Below are 19,736 nucleotides of genomic sequence, written 5' to 3' on the forward strand. Positions count from 1 at the left end.
ATCTGATCCCCACCAGGCAGACAGGCATCTCTTCAGATTTATGTGGCTAAGTCTTGCATGTCAAATAGCCACCAGACTCCATGCTATGGTTTCCAACCTCCCACAGGACTTACTCTGTTGGCGGTGCAACCTTGTCTCACCCCAGTGGCACTTCTGTGTCCCCATCCACACTCTATGACCTTGTCTCTTGAGATCCCCTACCAGTTCCCTGGACACATCAAGCCCTTTCCTCTCTTTGCCACTGAGCATGGCAATCCCTCCCTCAGCCCAGGGAGTTCTTCTCATCTTTCAGGATTCAGCCTAAATGCCTGAGGAGATATCTTGGACCACCGCCTCCCACTATCCTTTCTTCTAAAGAACCTTTTAAAAATTCAGATGTAATTACAGGCATACATGTGTCCTTCCAAAAAGCATACTACTACTGATAACAATTAAGTTCCCTTTGGTCAGGGATATCCACTGCTACAAATCCGGTGGGTAAATCTCCAGACGAAAAGAATATCTAAACATAGATTATTCTATAGTAATTTTATGCAGCAAGTTTTTATACAGCAGCATATAGTCAGAAGGTCAGTACTTCTAGTTTCGGTGCATTTCTTATAACTGCTGGTTGCATTCCATCATATGCTTATTTCACATCCTACTTTAGCTAGCCAGTCCCCAGTTCTTTGCTCCTACATGTGATGTTGTAATGAAATCCCTCCCCCTAGCTTTGTGCCCTTCTGCAAGTTCTCTTCAAGGATATACCCTCATATCCCAGACTACCCTCTACCACACAGTCGTTTACTTCCTTTAAAGCCTCTTTCCAAAGCTGCACACATTTCCTTGTTACACTACTTACGCACTCACTGTCTGAGGCTTCATAAGGGTCATTTCCACCATTGTATCCCAGAACCAAGAATGTGGCAGACACAAGAATATAGGAGCTGGATGAATAATGAACGAATGAACATGATCTTGCTTTCCTTTAGCCCATAAACTAGTGTTTCTGCCACAAACTCAAAGCAGTAATCCTAATATCAAGGCTCATAAAATATCAATATTAAGAAGTCTATCCATGTGAAATCACTCTGAAATAAGATGCTCAATATTGGGGGTTTCTCTTCCAGAGGTTTGGTGGCTTGCTCATTTACTTACAGACATGAGCTATCATGATGTGGACCCTAGCCCCAGCCATGTTTTTACAGACACAAAGGTACCTCATCTTTGCTTTTTTCCCCATCTCATGATCAAAATTATTTACCTTTCTATTTCAAAGGCAACTTTACAAAGCTTGTCATAGGTGGAAAAAAATGTTTTTCTATATCTTCTAAAGTCCAGTAAGTCAGTATTTGTTTCAGTTTGGAAGTCTGCTGCTGACACACGGTCACTATACTCTCCATCCCATCCAACACCTCTGGGAGATAGATGCCTGCATGTGGCAGGCCCTGACTGGCCACTTCTTCATGGGGGCTTATCACTAGCCATTTTTAATCTCATGTTTATAAAACCAGAACCACACACAGTTGAGAGGGAAAAAAAAAACCCACCAAACCTCTCAGGAATGAAATTATTTCTCTGGGGCAATGTGAATATCATAGTTGAATATTCCTAAAGTGTGATATAATTGTTTCTGAATTCCTCTCTGAGTTCTTGTGTCTTTGGGAAGCATGCTCTATCACGATCATCAAAAGGCATTTAGGCTGCAGATACATGTCCTAGATGTGCCCAGGCTTCCTTGAATTCTCAAAGGACAAGGCTGGCTTCCCTCTTGGCTGGGTTCCACCTCTCAGGGATCCCTCCAAGGAAAGCAGGGTCTACTGAGGTGGAGATAGGGGCCTGTAGTCACTCATTTATTCTAGTTTTTATTTTTTTTAAGATTTTATTTATTTATTCATGAGAGAGAGAGAGGGAGGGAGAGGGAGAGGCAGGCAGAGACACAGACAGAGGAGAAGCAGGCTCCATGCAGGGAGCCTGAAAGCCCGATGCAGGACTTGATCCCAGACTCCAGGATCACGCCCCAGGTTAGAAGGAAGGCACCAAACCACTGAGCCACCCAGGGATCCCCTCTAGTTTTTAAATATACTCTGTGTGGGCCATTCTCATCATTCTAAGCACTTAGCCTGGCTTGCTCCTTGAATTCTCACAGGAGCCCTGAGGTAGGTACTATTATTACTCCATTCACAGATGAGGAAGTCCAGCAGAGTGGTTAAGGAGTTTCCCCAGAGTCACACAGCTAGTAAGGATCTGAACTCAAGTAGTGCAACTCTAGCATCCAAGCTCCTAACTACGATGCTATATGCTACCTCTGCTGTTATCATTTCTCTGTGGAAAAACAAAAACAAAAACAAAACCTCGTCAATATAAGGACTGGAAGAAGCCATTAATCCTTTCTTCTTCCAGATTCTTTCCAGCACATCAATGTCTCTTCTCACTGAATTCAAGTGCACAATGAGTCTACAGCTCTCACCCCTTGCTCATCCCACCAAGGCCCCATCTCACTAGCACAGACTCAGTTGAGAGCACCACCATGAGACATATTTGGACCATGGCCATAGTCCATGTTAATTTTGGTCAGTTTTTGAACCATAAACATTACTTCACTCAGAAATAAATATTTTTTGAACAGGAATATGATGTTTCTGTGATCACGGTCAGCATGCTGACCACATACCGTGAGACAAGAATGCCATCAAGCCAGGTCTCTCTCTTTGGGCTTATCCCCTTCAATCTCCAAAGCCTCATCTTGCAAAATGCCTCACCAGTCACACCTCTGGCCACTCTTTCTTTTCACCAGGTCAGATTTAGCTTCTTCAATCTACATTTTTTTGGGTTTAATTTCCCTGTTCATTCAACCTTTATAAGTGAAGAGTTACCACCGAGCTTCCTCCACACTCTTGTCAAGCAAAGGCAATTGCATTCCTCCTTGCATGACTGGACCCAAACAGCTCACTCAGGAATCATTAGAAAGCCTCTGCTCCATTTCCAAAGGCATCCTGGGAATTGCACAAGACAGAGAGAGACAGATGCTCACTCTCCAGAAGGACCACCCACACCCACACGGACTACCAAGGAAAAGCAAGCTCCTCCGGAAAGGGCTTTAAACATTCAGAACATTGGAGGGGAAGGTGCACATTATAGGAAATGTGGTGTTTGCCCAGGTCAAGGGGAAGCAGGCTTGACACCTAAAGTAAATTCCCAGAGCAAGTCAAAGATTTAATGAGAAACAAGAACCTTTCCTGCTCTTTGAAATGTGCTCACTATGGCTCTCCCCCTAAAGGCTGTCTCTTCTTGAAACATCACACTAGGGCAGGCCACTCTAGCTTGAAAAATATTCACACTTGAAGATGACCGATTTCAAGGTTCATTGACTTGGCAAGTAAGTGAGCTTCTCGGTTCCGGCATTTCACAGGATGAGAATTCTACAGTTTGCTTTCCAGGGCTCTAACTAGTCACTTCTCTGCTCACTTGGTTTCTCCCCGGGTTATGGCATTTAAGCCTAGACTTCAACCATCATCTACCCATACCTGAATTCCAGAAATGTCTCTACAGCTGACCAGGGGAAGCTGTACTTGTGACCCACTGACAGACACACTTAATGCCCAAGGTTTGCAAAGTGTCCTGACAGCCACCCCAGGATGCTGGGCTAGTGGCTGCCTGGGAATCACCCAGACTCCTTTCTCTCACCATCAAATCCAGTCACCGTCCTGTAAATGTGCTGTCTCCTCACCTGCTCCTACTCGCCACTCCCCCAGCCACTGCCTGAGTCAGGCGTCTCCTGGGCTGTCGCCACCAGCTCTCTGCTCCTCCCAGCAGTCTCATCGGGACACAGCCCTGATCATGGGTCACTTCAAATTCACTGGAGGTTCTGTTCAGTTGTAAGGATAAAATTTTGCTGATTTCTTCAGAATCTAGCAAGATCCTCAAATTCAGTTTGGCAAAGCTCCAAATGTATACAAAGGCTAGTCAAATTACTATGTTGTACACATGGAACTAATAGAATAGAATATGTCAGTTAAATTTCAATTTATAAAGAACAGCAAAGTCCAAACTCCCAAGAAATCTGCAATCTAGTCACAGTGAAATTTTGAGAAACCAGAAATCCTGCCCCAGAAATCAATAGGAGCTCTGCAAAGCCACCTCTTCCTCTGGCTTCAATTCTTTTCTTGGCCTAGGTGCACCAGTTCCAGGCTCACTCCCCTCTGCCCCCCAGCACTTTTCCTTCCTGCCCACCCCAAAACCTTCAATACTCCATTCAATACTCAGGAAACCAGAAAGGGCCTCTTCGACACTAAATAGTAAACCTGAATCACTGGCTGTATTCTAATCATACCTACCTCACAAGGTCACATCCCTTGTCGGTGAACAACAAATCATCTGCCATCAGATAAATCTTCCCAGGTAGCCACTTGCAGCCCATGGTACCAGTGGTTGTTAATCTGGCTGTTGTGAAATCCTCTAGCATGTTTATACCAGTGCATAAATCTTCTCTTCAGCTTTGCATCCGTATTTATTTAACAATTACCTTCTTTAACAGAACAAAACCCAGGAAAGCTCCAGGGCATGGAGTGACTATAATAATAATAATAACGGTGAGCTAAGCACACATTTGTGCTGCCTCTTTAAAATCACCCACCACCCTATTAAAGAGGTAGCATCATCCAGAGTTTACCGGGGAGAAGACTGGCAGGGAAGTGCAGGCTGTGGCTGTGAAGACCTACCCTGTGCTCTCAGCCACCTCAGCTGCTGCTCCTTTACTGCACTTGGCCAAACCTTCCCCAAGAAGCCAGGACTGAGCAAGTCACCAGGTGTAGATCTCACAGGTTAGCACCAATTACACAACACCTACTCATCTCACACGTTTGTCTACCAATCTGCTCATGGTTAACTGTTTCCCAAAAAAAAAAAAAAAAAGAGAGAGAGAGAGCTAGGACTAGTCTGCTATTTCTGCTAAAGACCTTGCAGCAACATTCTGGCCAAGAATTCTGTGACCCTGGCTATGAAGTCCTGTGGACAAGGTGGAAGACAGACCAGAGAGCAATGTACTGCCCTAGTACTCAGCATCCAAACACGCCTCTTCCTGTCAAAATATGGGAAGATGAGCTCACCCACCCTGCTAATGTTTCCATAATTAGGCTCCCCTTTGCCCACTGGTTCCTGTGGCTGGTGGAGAGGAGCCAACACCCCTTCCTATTTCTACAGGAAAATAGACAACAACTCCCTCTCCAATTGCCTCCTTCCAGTTCCCTGCTCTGAGGCTCAGCCCCAAGGCTTGGCTCCCTTTTTCCCCCACCACTCACCAGGCCACTAATTGGTACACATTAGGTATGAGCCCCCAAAAGGTGAGGACGGCCTAGCCTCCAGTAGCTATTAACTGTGGCTTCCTCTCAACCAGAGGAATGTCTGCTCTTTATATCTTCCTTCCTTCCTCTATCACCAAGATAATGGCTGCCTAGTTATGATTAACAGGGGAGGCTTGTTCTGATGTTGCTCTGCACATTTTCAGAACTCCTTAGGAACCCTCTGCAGTGCCAATTTTTGAGAAAAACAAGCAAATCAGTGTGGTTATCTCAAGATCAAAATCTAAGTGGCTATAAACAATACAGCTCATTAGGATTTCCAAGTCACAGTAAATATTTGCTCTGAATGATTTTTTGCTTTTTCAACAAATCTGATTCATCCTCAAAGAGAAAAAGTTGTTACCATTGAATAGGTTCTATAGGTTCAGAGCTAGGTTCCAAGGATGTTTGGTTCTGAACACATGCTCTGGACTAGGAGTGAACGGGTTCAAACCCAGCTGTGCTGCTTACCATCGGTGAGAGCTGGGGCCAGCTCTTTTGACGCTCTGTGCCTCAGTTTCCTCATCTGTAAGATGGACGAAGATTCTCCCACTTTCTTAATATAGTTTACAATACATGCAAAACTTCTTAGTACAACGGCAAGCACAAAGTCAGTGCCCCATAAGTGATGGCTCCTGCAATCACTACGTATCTCCTAGATAGTGAAGGAAGAAAAGCAAAGCATCTTCCCTGGGCAACATAGAGCCTGGTTAGAAAGAGGATACACTTTCCTGTATAAGCATGTCACCTAAAACCGGCAAGGAAGAGACTAACAAATTGGATACCCTAGCAATATATTTTATACACCAAGAGTCATCAGAAATGAAAAGATATGTAATAGACAAGGAAAAATATTTGTGACATGGTTGTCAAAAATTATCTATAATGTAGAAAGGACACTCACAATCCATCTGCTTTTGTATCTGAAAATTTCCATATTAAAATAGAGTAGCTGCTCATCAATTAAAATGGACAAACCATTCAGGAGACAAATGGGCCAAGGATATAAACAGGCAGCACTCACGAGAGGAAATTTCAACATCCAATGAGGCAATTAAAGAAGAACAACCTCAGTAGTAATGCAAAAGTGCAAAGTAAGATGCTGAAGCATCAGATTTCACTCTTCAGAAAACACTCACCTTCTGAACAATTCCTAATACCCCATGCTGGTGATGATGTGAGAAAATGGTCAGTTATTTGCAGAGGGTGGAGGACAGGGAAGTGGTATCACTGTTTTGAAAGCCAACATGGAGATACTAATATTTAAAATGTAAGTGTCCTTTGATCTAGAATCTCCTAAGAATTTCTCCTAAAAGAATGCTAACATATGTGTGCAAATACATGTGTGTATGCTGATTCCAGAAAGTTTGGTACAAGAAAAAAAAATTGAAATCAAGCCACAGCAAAATGAATGAAGGCATCTTGTTTTTACAGTACACCATATAATGGAACACCAAGCAATAACTTGTTTAAATGTACTGACATAAAAATCTGGAAGTGGCGATATAAAAAGACGGCAATGTGTATTTGATAGTTGCTTATTAATCGCCAAGTACCAAGGATATTTAGTTCTACAGAATCATAGAAAAAAGAAAAAGGAGTTGAACAGAATGATGAAAGATAGGGACTCTGGAGGCAGACCACTTGAACTCTAAAACCAGCTCCATCATGAACTCTATAACCAGTCCTACCAGTCGTGGGACTCTGGACAGTTCCTTTAACTCCCTGTGTCTCAGTTTCTCCTCCTGCCACATGGAGATCCTAATGCCACCTTACGTCATGGGGTGATGGTGAAAATAGACTTAGTACACTACGGTTCTCAGTATAAGGTATGGCAGATAACTTGGGGCCTAGGAAAGGTGAGCCACTATTACAGCTGTTAATCACCATTACCGTCTCCTTCACACCATATGGTCCGACTATGTCCACTTTATACTGCATTAATAATTGGTACCACATCTTTAACCTGTATCGTTTTTATTTGAAAACAGAGTTGCTGTGCAGTCAGTGCCTCCACGTGTCCCTGTGTTTATATACAGGGCCATATCTATATCGACGCATGGCTCTTTGTGACGGAGCTAAGCACCTCTTCCCATGCTTCAATACAACCATCCTATGTCTCTACTGTAGTGATTCCAAATGCCAAGCTGTGAAGGCTTGTGTAGACTGGGTGTCCCCCTACTCTTTAGGAGCCACAGCCTACTCTCCACCAGCAGGTGCGGACTGAGCTTCTGATGCTAGGATCCACACTCCATCTCCACATCATATCCTGCCTGACTTCTCCTCCCTGAAGCGCAGGTGGACTAGCTATCTATATCCTGGTCAGTACCTGTGGCCGGTTGCCCACGTGGGCATGGTCCCTCTTGGTTTCCCCTTCTCTGGGACCTGCTAGAGCCAGGCCACATCGTGTCTCTGCTGCTTGTGATTGGGCATGTTTATAGGTCAAACTACTATGTCTAGTCCCTCCCAGCAGCAAGCTCAAGGCTTGGCCCCAACACTTATCTCCCCTATCAGCTGTGTACTTCCTTGTCACTTTCAACTTCTTAGGATGAGTACTTTTGTGCAACATATATTAAGCCTTTTTGGTCCTTATTTTTACCTTTCTTTTACCTTACATGACTAAATAGCAATTCTTGAATTCAACTGTTTTTATTTCTTGACCACCAGTTGATAATACCACCAGCCAAGAGGAGATTGCCATTGCTCCTTCTCAGTAATGAGTCCTCAGCTCCTCAAATACCTGTAAGCACTGGGTATTGAGCTTGTCCCATGCTCCTATTCCTCCAAACCGTTTACTGAGGCTGGCTGTGAAACAGCATACCTTCTGTCAAATAATCATTATTTGATCTTGTCACATTGTAACATGGCTTGTGTCATGTTCCATTATGTCAATTTTGGGGAATGTGACAGATATAAAGCTGATTGGAATTGGGTATACTGGGCATTTGGATTCCTGAGAAACTCATAAAATCTAGTCAAACCTTCAGTTCCCCCAAGGAGGGTTCAGCATATTCCCCAAGAATTTGAAGAGTAAAACTTTGTTAAATGAGTTAAAACAAAAACAAAAAGGGACTCTCCTTTCTGTTAAGTAACCAAGACGTTTGAGAATTATATTCTCTGAAAGAAAGTCAACTTTCACCCACACACATGAACATTTGAAGGTACAGCCGCAGAGTTCCATGTGCTTCTAAGAAAGACACCCCCTGGGATCCCTGGGTGGCGCAGCAGTTTAGCGCCTGCCTTTGGCCCAGGGCGCAATCCTGGAGACCCGGGATCGAATCCCACATCAGGCTCCCGGTGCATGGAGCCTGCTTCTCCCTCTGCCTGTGTCTCTGACTCTCTCTCTCTCTCTCTGTGTGTGACTATCATAAATAAATAAATAAATAAAAAGACACCCCCTCCTTCCAATAGCCAAAGGACTCCCTACCTTGGCATCATCCCAACGAGGACTTGAAAATTACAACCATTTACTTGTTGCCCTTTAAGGTGGGGTTTCTCAGATTTAGCACTACTGATATTTTAGAACAGATAACGTTTTGCTACAGAGGGCTGTCCCATGCATTGTGGAATGTTCAGCAGCATTCCTGGCCTCTACCCACCAGAAGCCAATAGCACTCTGCACCCTGATTATGTCAACCAAACACATGTCTAGACATTGCCAAATGTCCTGAGGGACAGAACTGACTCCAATTGAGACTCACAACCTCAGTGGGAACACTAGGACTGACTCCAGGCTGGTTCCACCTCCCAGAGCAGCCCAACCTTTCCCAGACTCATCACCAGATCCCCTTTCTCCTTGCTGGCTCTGTATGTCTCCTAACCTAACTCAACTCCTGCCTTTTCAAACTCTTCAACCATTCACTGTGCCCTGAGAACTTATGAGCAGCTCTCAGCAAAATCCCCTATAGCCTCAATGTCTTCATGGAATATTCCCTGCTCCCACCCTGAACTTAGCATGCTGCTCCCACAGCCCTCTTGTACTCCTTTTTGCCCATTCCAGATCATTTCCCTCCCAACCTCCCTCTAGAAACCCAGCCCCTTATGATGGGGGCTGGCAAACTATAGTCTGTTGGCCAAATCTGGCTTACCACCTGTTTTTATATAGTTTATCAGCTAAGACTGGTTTTCAAATTTCTAAATGGTTGAAACACAAACCAGAAGGATATTTCATGACATGTAAAATTCCAATCTCAGTGTCCATACATGAGTAAGCTCATTTGCTTATCTGTTGTCGATGGCTGCTTTTGTACAAAGGCAGAATGCAGTTGAATGGCTGCAACAGAGACTGTCTGACCTGCAAAGCTTAACAGATGGACTTCCTGGCCTCCGACAGAGAAAGTTTCCAATCCCCGCCTTGGAGGCACATGGCAGCAGTCTGTGCCATCCACTCCCAGCCAGTTGTCATCATCTGCTACCTGCCAGGTCACTCTTCCATGTGTATTAAAATATACATAGGACTGAAGGCTGGATGGCACAACTGCTAACGTTAGTGACTGAATAAAGTTCAAAATTACCTCGACAGGTTGGAATGTTGTGTGGAAATCAACAGGATGAAATTTTTCACATATTAAAGTCCCATGCAATGCTCATTATCAAAAAGACAGACATACGGAGCAAGAAGAAGACCTGGTATGTGCTGACAGAGCTAAGAACCAGGATGAATAGGCAAACATGATGGGGAAATTTTATCCATGTAATGGGATACTAGGCAATAAAAGAACTATAATATTATGGGGTGCATTTAGGTCGGATGATCTTCCTAACAGACAGGAAAGTTCAGGGATAGAATGGGGTGCCCCGGAGAGAAGAGTGTTTGAGCCTGAAAGTGCATAGAAAGGTCTCCTGCTCTAGGCTTTAAGGTTTTCTCTCCTAAGATTATATACTATTGATAGTTTAAGTCAGCAACACTGGTTCTTTCGCATGTTTGATGCTAACAATAATTTTTTCTTGGTAAAAAATGAAAGCATCATCATTTTTGTTTCTTCCAGTGCAAAGACGGAAGTATAAAGATGAAATTTTTTTAAGAAAGAGAGAGAGAGCACACTCAAGTGAGGGATGTGGGGAGAGGGGCAGAGGGAAGAGAGAGACTCTTAAGCAGGCTCCAAGCCCAGCACAGAGCCCAATGCAGGGCTCAACCTTGTGTCCCTGAGATCATGACCTGAGCCGAAAACAAGAGTCAGGCACTTAACCAACTGAGCCATCCAGGTGCCCCTAAAAGCATCTTTTGTGACTGTGTGTGGGCTATAATGAGTTTTATCTTTACACTTACATTTTAAATTTCTCTCCCTCTGCCCCTTCCCTCCCTGCCACCTCTCATGCTCATGTGCTCTCTCTTTCAGGAAAAAAAAAAAAAGAGAGAGAGAGAGATGCTTTTAGGTAACAGATGACCAATAACCAATAAACTCATACTTTTTTGGATAAATGTTCAGTGGAGAGTTACTATTTCTTAAGAAACCAAAGCAAACCAATCCATGCTTGGGGTCTTAGTCCTTACTTGAATTGAGGCACATAGCCCAGCAGGCTTAAATCATAAGGAGACTTTGAAATTTTCTCCTTTTCAACTCTTTGAATTTTCCTATTTATATCAAAAAAAATCCACCTACATGGTATGTAAATAAAATTCCTTCTCACTCAGTCATTATGCTTAGGGATGGTGGGTCAGGAAGTGGTTATGTGTGATTTGGACATTGAAAGGCAAGGGCCGAAGATGTGTGTTTTAACCCACAACTCAGTCCCTTCGTCCTGGGATCATGACAAAGCAGCAACCCATCTTCTCACTTGTAAAACAATGATGAAGATGCTTGTCCTCCTAGATCCTACAGAGGATCATCATGAGAATTTCAGATGATGTGAAAGGACCATCTGAGTGGAGAGTGCCATATGCATTTTAGGGCTACACGAATCTCTAACCTATCATCTTCTTTTCTAAAGTACTGGCAATTGGTTGGGTCAGAATTACAAAATCCAGTCTAAAATTCCTATGTGGCATATGGAAGGCATGTTGCTACAAGTTAGCAGTAACTAGGGCCAAAATGCTCACATAGATGAAGAATGATCTAGGTCAGGCATGCTTCTGTGTCTTTCAAGGTCTATGGGGAGTCTGACACAATGAACTACTTGATTCTAAGGTCCTATTTGGAGGCACAGATGTTGAGCAGGTGACTAAGCTATGCATGCAGGGATCATTTCCCATTCGGCTTCTCGTCACCCTCTCCCTGTATTTCACTCCTACCTCTGCCAAAATTGTACTCTTGTTTTGGGGCCAGAGGGCAAAACCCCTCCAACAGGCTTCATGGATGAAGCCACTTACTTCATCATCAGTCTGTAAAATGTTATCTCTCTTTACAAGCGGGACAGTGTATTCTTCTCAAATAAAACCTATAAATTTACATCAAAATACTAATTTCAGTAAAATGAAAAATCAGTCCTATTTGAAAAGAATGAGACAAGAAGCATGCAGAGCTTCATGAGTGGCTTCCCATTCCAGATCCCCCGAGCCCCACACCTCAAAACTGTGAACTGTGACCACAGTGGTCCACTCTACTGCTGACATCCTTGCCAACCAGTCACAAGGCATGGCCATCAGGGCTCACAATATGGGGATCATTGAAAAGGTTAGAAACAGACAGACTGGCATCTACATGACTCATGTTGGACACAGCAAGATACTACTGATAAGGACTCCAAATGACTTTCTTCAGCATCTGTGATGGTTTTAAATATAGATTTTCGGTGCACCATATACACTTCTCCCCATGTTAATTTCTGAAGCCATTAGCTAGGAGCAGGGCTGAAGAGAACTTTAAGTGTCCTTTGAGCACTAAGTTTCTTGAAGCTACTAGACCACAAGGTGCAATGGTAGATGTTCTCATTCCTCAATCTGTTTAGAAGTTTTGTTCTCCTTTTCATTGTAACAGAGCTCATTCTATGCAGACTCTTAGGAGCAGAAAAATCTGCAGATGGATAGTTATGTGGTAGAGAATGGTGTCAGTGTGGATCATGTCTTACACATCACTCTCTAAAGCTTTCCTTTTAAGACTAAAGCTTTCCTCTCCTTCTGTGTCAGGAGGCACCCAGAGGCATGGATCAAGTGATCCCATGAGTAACAGACTGCTCAGGGCATCTCTCAAGATAGGGGGGTGGATGCTCCCTTAGGGATGGAGAGGAAGAGACATATCTTGATCATTCTCTTAAGGTCATCCAACTTAGTTCTGAGTTATTTTCTTCACCAGGCACTCATGACCTACGTTTGGCTCCCAGGTGGATCTCCATGATGACAGAAAATGCTCCAGCCAAATGATGTGAGCAGGGCTTCCACATGCCAGAGGAGGTGGTAATGCATTGGCAAGCTAGTGTGCCAGTCAGTCCAGGTGGACTTGGCTGGCATGGACTGGTCCCCAGAGCTCCATCATCCTAGGGAACTGACAGCATTCACTTGGGAAGATATCAGTGGACCCAGACTCCAGAACAGCATGACCATCCTTTTGTTGCATTTCTGCTTTATAGAACCATTTCTAAGTTCCTATAGATTTTGTCAAAAATTTATTACTTTGTGTGTGTGTGTGTGTGTGTGTGTGGATATATCACATATATAATTTCTCATGAGATCAACCTTTTTACTTCTTCCTATCTGTCTTCCTTATTCTTACTTTCTCCCAGCCCACATGTGAGATTGATAAGGGCAGAGATCATACCTTATATCTTTAAGGCAAAAATGATGGCAATAACATTTACTGAAACTTACATGTATCTACTCATATACATAAATATATTTATTATAAATAATGTATATTTGCATACATGTTTATATTTATACATTATATTTAACTCACACAGGACTTATTCTATTTAACTACCTCAATTACGTACTGCTACAAGTATCTCAAGACTCTTATGATCTTACATTTACAGGATGGTAAAGTTTGTGTTCTGGATGCTTTTCTATTTGATAAAGCACAGATTTTCTGAACAGATATTAAGTGAGATATGAATACAAAAACACAAATGCATGAAGAAGAGCTCGTGGGCTTAGTAAGATCAAATCTGTGCCTATCACCGGGGACCCCTAGCCATAGGACATTCCAAGGGATTCTGGGGGTGGTGTTTGAAGGGTGGAAAAGAGGCAGGGATCAAGTCATGGGGGTCAGTACCTGCGGAGTTGTGACCCCTCCCACCTTTTCAAGGTCCTTCCACCCCTCTCAAGGGCTGGGTTAATGCTTACTTTTCAAAGTGCTCTCCTACTTGACTGGGCTTGAAGCCAGGGGCCGACTGGGAGCAGGGACTGGTGGGGGCCGACAGAGGACTCCTGATGCTCTGCACCGAGTGCCTGCGGCTCCGCCTGCGGTCCAGGCCCCGCTGCTCGCCCGCAGCGCTGCTGCTGCCACCGGAACACACGCTGGCCCTCCTCCGGTCGCGGCGCCCGCTCGGGGGCAGCTCTGCAGTCTCATCGCCATCCTCGTGCCGCAGTGCCACCTGAAAAAGCAGAGAGCGCCCGGTGCAAGGTCAGACTTGACATCCTCTCAGAGACCGAAGGTGTGATTTGCATTCCAGGGTCGCCCTAATGGGGACTTAACATTCTTTCCATCCTGCTAACTCAGCCTCTCTGCAAGATCTTCACAACCACTCGCGTGCCAAAGTGCAGGCTGCGTACTTAAAGATGCTTGCCACTGTAATTTTCCCAGTCAAATGGGACAGATACCCCAAGAAGGCCTGAGAAGTACTCTGTACTTAGGATCTTTACCCTGGAGCCCAACACTGTCGTTTCCGGGGCTACATCTCTCCTGGCCCACCCTTTGCTCTGCTCTGGTCCAGGAGGCGAGGTCTGTCCTGAAGCCCAACTGCAGCGAGCCCTCGAGTATCTGATCATTCCTGAGCTTGCTTCCCAACGAGGGTGCTCAGAAGAGCCTGGCAAGGATTCTGGTCAGAGGCAAAAGCCACAAGAGGCAGGTGAGTGGGGCTGGCCTCACCCACGGATCCTTTCAAGAGGCCTAGTGCAGCAGCACGTACTGCCTGAGGTCAGTGCCTCTGCTTGGCACTGCTGCTATCGGGCTGCCTCCCAGCCTGGTCCCTGGGGAGGGGCGGGGCCTGAAATTACACTAGGGAGCCTGCATAGGCTAGTCACAAAAATACACACCAGAAATAGACTTCACCTCTGGATTAGTTGATTTTGTTACATCTCCTCTTAAAAGTAACGCATATTTTGCAGAAGAATAATTGCCTACGCTTTACCACTCTGGATTTCTTGTGGAAAGCCGAGCCAGCTGGCACCGTGCCCCCATACCGCCACTCTCTTCCAAAGGGTATTTTAGTCCTGCTCCTAGTTGGTGCCCTCTCTGGAGGCCCAGCTCTGCCATCTCTTAATCTTGCTCTGTCCTGGGTCCTGCTCCACGGCTGCCTCATTTTAGGTTATGACACCATGTGCTTTTGCATGGCTCCGTCCTTACCCATGCCCGCTCTTCCCAGCCTGGGGCGACGCTCACCTGTATCACCAGCTTCTGTAAGTGATTCCTGTGCCTGCCCTTGCTAAAACTGGAAAGTAGGAAAAGCACGAGTTGTCGATGACTAGACTAGACCTTTCCATGCATGCCGGCTGTGCCACTCACGAACCAGGTGTGACCTTCAGCTAATAACTTGCCTTTTCTCTAGCTTGCCACGTGAGGCTAATCATATTACATTTGCAGGACTGAGGTAAGAATAGCTTCTATAAAGATGATTTATGTGGCTGGTACTCAATAAATATGACTATCCTTCCTCAAGCTAGGCCATCAAGTGAAGGGGCCCAGGCTGCCCACAAGTTCCTCCATCTCACAGAACTGGCAAGCCTGAGCCAGTCCCAACCAAATCCAGCAGTCTCTCTGACTTGTCAAGGTAACCAAGGAGTTCCACAGTCCTGCATCCCCAAAGATTCCAGTTCTCCAGCCCTACAGATGCTCCCGGTCACATTTCACAGCTCAGTCCAGACAGGTGAGAGAATGGAGACCCAGACTGGCTAACCATGCGATACGGTCTTAATATCACCTATCTATAGAAAACTAAGCTACTGCAAAATAAGTGGTCCCCTGTGTCCTAAGTTTTGCCATCTATGCTCATCTAGTAAGGTGAGCTTGACTGTGATAAGGTCAGGTTGGCCACTCTCATCCTGGTCTACAGGGATGAACACCTGGGACATGTGGCCAGTTTCACAGGGGTATACACCCCCCTTTTATCTGTCCCATCTCTAGTTTCCTCTAGCTGTGGCTGTTGGGTAAGATTGATTTAGTGAAAACTATCTCTGTCCCAGATACATTTTATTACAAACTCTCAGATATCTGAGGACAATTTAATAATATTTTGACTATTTGTTCTCCCAAAATTTAATAGTCAGACATAATTTGGGAAGGTTTGAGGTAACAATTGGTAAGAGTTCAGAAAAAGCCTTGTTAGAAAATGTCATTGGAAAGAACAAAAATAAGATGTCACTGGATAAGTCAGTTTTCTAAGGGGTCTCTTCTCCAATATCATTACAGGAACTAAGAAAGACAGGATGCATTTGGTTATCACATTTATCATCTCAACATTAACACTTTAAATGTGTTAAACATTCTCTGGGAAAGTTTGAGAATGATTGCACACTTAATGAAGGACAGTATTTATATAGTATTTCTAACCAGTTATTTTTTCTTCATTTTTAGATATAAAAATTCTAGACCATTTGAACTTATCCTGACCCAAAGTATTGATTCTGCTTCTTATTAAGCACACATTTGGAATGATAAGATTAGGGGATAAAGTAGAGTTCAGATATTTCTAATTCCTTGTCTAACCTCAGAGATCCAAGGATCAAATAGCATGCCTCTCACAGCTCCTTTCAGAGAGAGGCACACTCTGTGTGCGCAAAGCGAAACCCACATTAACTGCCTTTTGTCAGAGAAGTTGGAGACAATCAAAAAGTTTAAATGAAAAGAAAAATCTGGAAAAATTATCAAAGCAACCTCATAAAACAAATTTTAATGGGGGCTTTCTAAAGTTCAGCGCCTCAGCAAAACATCTATCTTTTTAAAAAGAGAACGGGGTGCACAGAAGGGGGTATGAACCACAGAATCCCAGTAGATTCAATGGCAGCCTTGGGCCTCACAGTGAGCAACTGTATAACATGAAATTTGGCCCTGGTGTTCACTCATGATTTTGTTCTTACAAGAAGAATCATAGAACCACCAGTACCTACTGAAGATAGAAAGAGAGGCTTTATGATCACATGCGGGGCCACAGCAGCAGTGCCCAATTCTTCAGATTCTAGGGAGCACAACAAATTAGTCAAGAACATGCAGGGCTGGCAAGGACCTGGAGAGGACAGCACTTACCGCAACTCTTCCTCCGATTCTGTGCTCCCAAATCTAATTAACTACATGTGTAATGAGTGTCCTCCAGCAAACACAAGATGAGATCAGCAGTGTCCCAGAGAATCTCTAGTCTCTCCCTAATGAGGAAGTGTTTCACTTGCTGGGCCCCTCAGCAAATGTCTTTTAGTTCTTTCAATTAGATGTAGAGCACTGTTTATACACACTAAAACCCAGAAGAGGAGCAAGCAGTTGCCAAATCCAGCCACGATGGCTTGCATACTCTGCCCTACCTTACTAGGAAAGCAGTTAGAAGCAGTTTAGAGGGGTATCTGTGGCAACTTCCATCAGTTGTTAAGGCTAGTGAATGATCTGAATACTCTTTTCAAGTTTTTATCATGGAAATGTTCAAACATACACAAAGTATGAAAGAGAATATGAAGACTGTGATGTGTTTATCGCCCCTGATAGCTCAACAAGTATCAACCCTGTCCAATCTTGTGTTATTTATACTCTACTCCCTGCCCCCAATCCCAGACTTTGAAGTAAATTCCAGACCATATCATCTGTAAATATTTTAGTATATATCCCTAAAAGATAAGGATATTTGAAAAACCATAACCACCATACTGTTCCACTTAATTTCTTAATATTATCAAATATCCAACAATATGAACATTCTTGATAGAAGTCAAAAGCTACTACATTTCTTTGAGTTTATATCATTATGTTACTACTAAGATTGTGACAGGCAGCCATCTTCACATAATAGATACAATCTTTTTCCATACTGCTATCTCATTTTCTTTTTATTCCTATACATACATCCATACCTATACATTTTGACGCATCTTTTAGATGAAGTGGATGCCAGTACTAGTAACATTTCAAGAAGGAATTATGCCAATGACAGCTTGTAGAGGACTATAACAGTGCCAGGCTCCCAGAGGACCATGCCTCCCTGTTGCCTCACTCTTGTGTAGCCCGTCCTACATTGAGCCCATTTTCTCTGGGTCTTGCTTTGGTCAATGGGACATCAGCAAACAGGATGCAAACAAGGCTTGAAAAGTGTTTGCACATTGGGACTTGCCCTTCTGAAAAGCTGTTACCACGTTAAGAAGTGTAGGCTAGGCTGTTAAAGACACAAAGCCCAACCAACAGCCAACACCAAATGCCAAACTAAGTGAATGAGGCCATCTTAGACTATACCCAGTCAGGCCACCAGATAACGGCAGCTCTCTGATATAATCAACCTCTCAGCTGAACCAGGCCAAATGTCTGACCCATAGAATCATAAGCAATAAATGCTGTTTTAGGTCACTGTTTTTGGCTTGAGCAAAAAGTAACTCTTGCAGCAAGAGTAACTGATACATAATTTTAAAATCACCTATGACAAGAAAAGATTTAAGAGATTGGACCTGTTGATTAATTATTCTTAAAAGTAATAGTTACCCCTTTCTTTTAGAGTTTCTGAACCCAATTCCAACACTGGGAGGGGGCTGCGGGGCTCAAGCAATTCTTGGACACCAGCAGGATATCTAAGAATTAAACTCAATTCAACTCAGTTCTGACACTATCTACTCAGAGACAGCATCAAATAACCTAGGTTAACAGTTCAGTTCTACAAGACTGCCACACTGCCCCCCACCCTAATTTGGATGCCTATGGTTCTAACTAACCAGATTGGAGGTTCCAAAAACCTCCTCTTTAGGTTCAATTAACTTGCTGGAGTGGTTCACAGAACTCATGGAAACATTTACGTACATTTATCAGTTTATTAAATGATATGATAAAAAAATATGAAACAGCCAGATTAAGAGATACATACGGCAAATTCCCAAACAAAGGAGCTTCTGTCTTCATAGAACTTGGTGGTATGCAGGAGCATTCTGCTTCCGCAAGATTGGAAAGTCTCCAAAAAAGACCAAAAAGCTGTCCTCTTGGGTTTTTATGGAAGCTTCATGATATAGTTATGACTAAGTCTTCAGCCAGTGGAGGATCCAACCTCCAGCCCCAGGAAATCAGGGAGTGGGACTGAAAATTCCAACCATTTGATCACAGAGTTGGTCCTCTTTTGGCAACCAGCCCCTACCTTTAGGTGCTTTCCAAAAGTCACCTAACGTAACAAAATATACCTTTATCACTCTCAACACTTTGGAAGTTTCAAAGGTTTGGGGAGCTATGAGTCAGAAACGAGGATAATAACCAAATATATATTTCTCAAAATAAATCACATTATCACACTCTCCACTCCCCACTCCCCAAGTCTTTCAGCCTTAATATGCTTTTCCATTACCACGACCACATTTTTAGAATCAAAAATTAGAACATATAATCTGACAAAAGATTTTATATTTTGACTTGTGCATTTATGTACTTTGAAAACTCATATGAAGCTATAAGAATTAAAGTGAATTTAATTAAACAAGAATTAAGTCACCTCTCTGAAATGGAATTAAATTACATGGAATTGGGCCTGTCCCCAGAAAGTCCAGGACATGTGGTCACCAGACATCCTCCACTATGAGGAAGAATTTTAGAAGCCCAACCAAGTTCTCTGTAATTATTTGAAAACATTCATAGTCCTTTGTGTGCAAAAGTCTGGCTCCACTCACAGGTCTCCTTTCTGCCCCTGCATATACTGAACTTAGTTGTCCTGTGGCAGTAAATATTTTTCAAAACATTAACTTTCAAAAAAGGAATAAAACCCCGACTCTGCCCAGTATCTCAAGCATTGAGTTGTCACCTTGAGAAATTATTCAAGGCATCTTTCCTTTAAGAGAGCTGCATTCTGATTAAATCATGCCCTTCCTTCAACCTGGCAATTGACAAATACAGTCATAAAACAAATGATATTTAAAAGAGATCTTCATTCAAGCACTTACTGAACATCTACTCTGGGTCGGCACACTGCTGAGCCCTGGGCCCAAAGAGGGAAATGAGAAATAACTCAAAGCAGCAGCTCAAAGGAAGACAGACAAGTACATCCTGAGGACTGCTCAGTCTGAAGTATGGTCATAGCAAGTTCTCTTTTGTAAGTCGTGAGCAAAGAGCAGGGGACAAGCAGCAGAAACTCCTTCTATCTTGCCATGAAGGCCTTGTG

General features: G+C 43.6%; 1 protein-coding gene across 15 annotated transcripts in view; it reads right to left on the reverse strand.

The window, feature by feature from the left end:
* FHOD3 (formin homology 2 domain containing 3) overlaps positions 1–19,736 on the reverse strand; it is a 463,903-nt gene that overhangs the window by 134,479 nt on the left and 309,688 nt on the right. For all 15 annotated transcript variants that reach the window (XM_055324588.1, XM_055324589.1, XM_055324587.1 and 12 more), the window contains one exon: positions 13,540–13,790. In XM_055324588.1, the coding sequence (XP_055180563.1) occupies positions 13,540–13,790 (251 nt within the window). The remainder of the gene's footprint in view (positions 1–13,539; positions 13,791–19,736) is intronic.

Source organism: Nyctereutes procyonoides, unplaced genomic scaffold (genome assembly GCF_905146905.1).
Source record: "Nyctereutes procyonoides isolate TBG_1078 unplaced genomic scaffold, NYPRO_anot_genome, whole genome shotgun sequence".
In the NCBI taxonomy this organism is placed as follows: domain Eukaryota; kingdom Metazoa; phylum Chordata; class Mammalia; order Carnivora; family Canidae; genus Nyctereutes; species Nyctereutes procyonoides.